Source organism: Rosa chinensis, chromosome 3, assembly GCF_002994745.2.
Source record: "Rosa chinensis cultivar Old Blush chromosome 3, RchiOBHm-V2, whole genome shotgun sequence".
In the NCBI taxonomy this organism is placed as follows: domain Eukaryota; kingdom Viridiplantae; phylum Streptophyta; class Magnoliopsida; order Rosales; family Rosaceae; genus Rosa; species Rosa chinensis.
In genome coordinates, this window is record NC_037090.1 from 33,497,289 (window position 1) to 33,499,667 (window position 2,379).

The following is a 2,379-nucleotide window of genomic DNA, read 5'->3' on the forward strand; positions in this document are numbered from 1 at the left end:
CAAACTCATACCTTAAATTTTTGATAGTTTCAGTGTTGGTTGCAGTAGATCAGTCACCCCTATAACCTTGTTTTATTTTATTGGTAAGTTTGTTTTGAAAAGGAAAATAAGTAAATAACAATTCTATAGCATCCACCCGCTTCCAGTTCTGGTTTCTTTGATTAAATTAGAACCCCACACTTGGCAATACAGCCAATCACATCGGATTTTATACATCTATATTTCTACCTCCTTCCCGAAAATAGACCTTCTAGCGTCTTCTATACCACGGGGCCCTCTCCAGAACTTTCCCTTGACGAGCTTTCCACCACCCGATTACTCATTCCGACACGCGTACGGCCTACATCTCAATTCTCAAGCTAGTGTATCTCCAAATTCCATGCATTTAGCAAGAATTTCGCAAATCTTGAATTTCATTTCTCGCTTATTTAACCCCCCACTTCGAACCAAACACCAAGCAAACCAGCCTGCCCAGTTCTCGGTCAGCTATATCATTCTCTTCCTCTCTTCCCTCTCAGCACCTCCATAGTCTCCCTCAGATAATCGCACCTTCATTAAGTCCTCTCTCTCAGATAATCACATATGGCTCCTGAGCTCGTTCCCTCCGTTCCGAAATCCACGGGCTTCACCCGACCCGCCACCCTTCCGAGGCGTGCGTACGTCACTTTCTTGGCCGGCAACGGCGACTACGTGAAAGGCGTAGTCGGATTGGCCAAGGGCTTGAGGAATGCTAAAACGGCGTACCCTTTAGTCGTTGCGGTCTTGCCCGACGTCCCTGAAGACCACCGCCGCATTCTTGAGTCGCAGGGTTGCATCGTCCGGGAAATCGAACCAGTTTACCCGCCAGAGAACCAGACCCAGTTCGCCATGGCCTATTACGTCATCAACTATTCCAAGCTCCGTATATGGGAGGTACGTCACTCATGTGTCCCTTGTTGTTTGGGTTCTTTGTGCTCCACGTAGGTCAAACTTTTCTTGCTTTGACGAAATAACCCTTGTGTCGTTTGCAGTTTGTGGAATACGACAAGATGGTATACCTGGACGGAGACATTCAGGTGTTCGACAATATAGACCACCTCTTTGACCTGCCGGACGGCAACTTCTACGCCGTGATGGACTGTTTCTGCGAGAAAACGTGGAGCCACACGCCGCAGTACAAGATCGGGTACTGCCAGCAGTGCCCGGAAAGAGTCAAGTGGGACTCCGAGCTGGGCCCACCTCCGTCGCTCTACTTCAACGCCGGGATGTTCGTGTTCGAGCCCAGCGTTTTGACCTACCAAGATCTCTTGAAGACCCTCAAGGTCGCCCCAACGACGCCGTTTGCTGAGCAGGACTTTTTGAACATGTATTTCAGGGATATTTACAAATCAATCCCTCCGGTTTACAATTTGGTCCTGGCCATGTTGTGGCGTCACCCCGAGAATGTTGAGCTCGACAAAGTGAAAGTCGTGCATTACTGTGCAGCAGTGCGTATTAATGTCATATATTTTTGTTAATTTTGTTAATTTTTAGTGTATTAATTTTGGAATGAATCTTTTTAATGCAGGGATCAAAGCCATGGAGGTATACTGGGAAGGAAGAGAACATGCAGAGGGAGGACATCAAGATGTTGGTGCAGAAATGGTGGGACATTTACAACGACGAGTCGTTGGACTACAAGAAGCAGCAGAGCAGTGCTGTGGTTGCGGCGGTTGAGGCTGAGCAAGCGGTGGACATGCAGCCTTTCATTGAGGCTCTATCCGAAGCCGGTGCTTTCCAGTATGTGACTGCCCCTTCTGCGGCTTAGTGAAAGGCAAAAGCGTAAATGTGAGAAGGGGAAGAAGTAGTAGTAAGAAAGTGAGCTTTTGCTTTTAGCTTAATTTGTTTTGGTTTTTAATTTGTACCATACTGGGAGTGCTTGGTTTGTGGAAAGTAAGCGCCGTTGATGTAATCATCTTCTTAATTTTGAAGCAATGGTGCTGAAATGTGAAATACATGGTCCAATAATTAGCTATGACTTGCAGTCTATTTTTGGGTTTGATTTGTTAGATGCATAGTCTGGTTTCCATCATTTTCAGTCAGCTAATTAGAGCTTTCATGCTCGATCACTAAGCATCACTTGCTTGGTGAGGTATTGGGTCTATAGACTGACCCAGTGGACGCACACCCACTAGCTAGAACGTTGCTTCACCGTTAAATCTAAAATAACCTTTTGTTTTGGTAATCGGTTGAATTCAAGCGGTTTGATATAGGGCTGTCTAAGATTTAAAAATAATTGCTTCAGGTTTTGCCAAAGCCTTTGCCATTCGCAGAATTCTGAGTCGTGCATCATCCATTACGTTCTTTCTTGAATTCTGAGAAAATATACGTACATTCCTCGTCCCCGGATTTAGAACCGTG

The 2,379-nt window shown here is 45.8% G+C and overlaps 1 protein-coding gene across 1 annotated transcript; it reads left to right on the forward strand.

Moving 5' to 3' along the window:
- The first annotated feature begins 444 nt into the window (after nt 1–444).
- LOC112192775 (galactinol synthase 2) lies at nt 445–2,027 on the forward strand. Its single transcript, XM_024332644.2, has 3 exons — nt 445–912; nt 1,011–1,466; nt 1,547–2,027. Exons 1-3 carry the CDS (start codon nt 583–585, stop codon nt 1,784–1,786), a joined length of 1,026 nt encoding a protein of 341 aa, XP_024188412.1. The 5' UTR covers nt 445–582; the 3' UTR covers nt 1,787–2,027.
- Nucleotides 2,028–2,379: the final 352 nt, after the last annotated feature.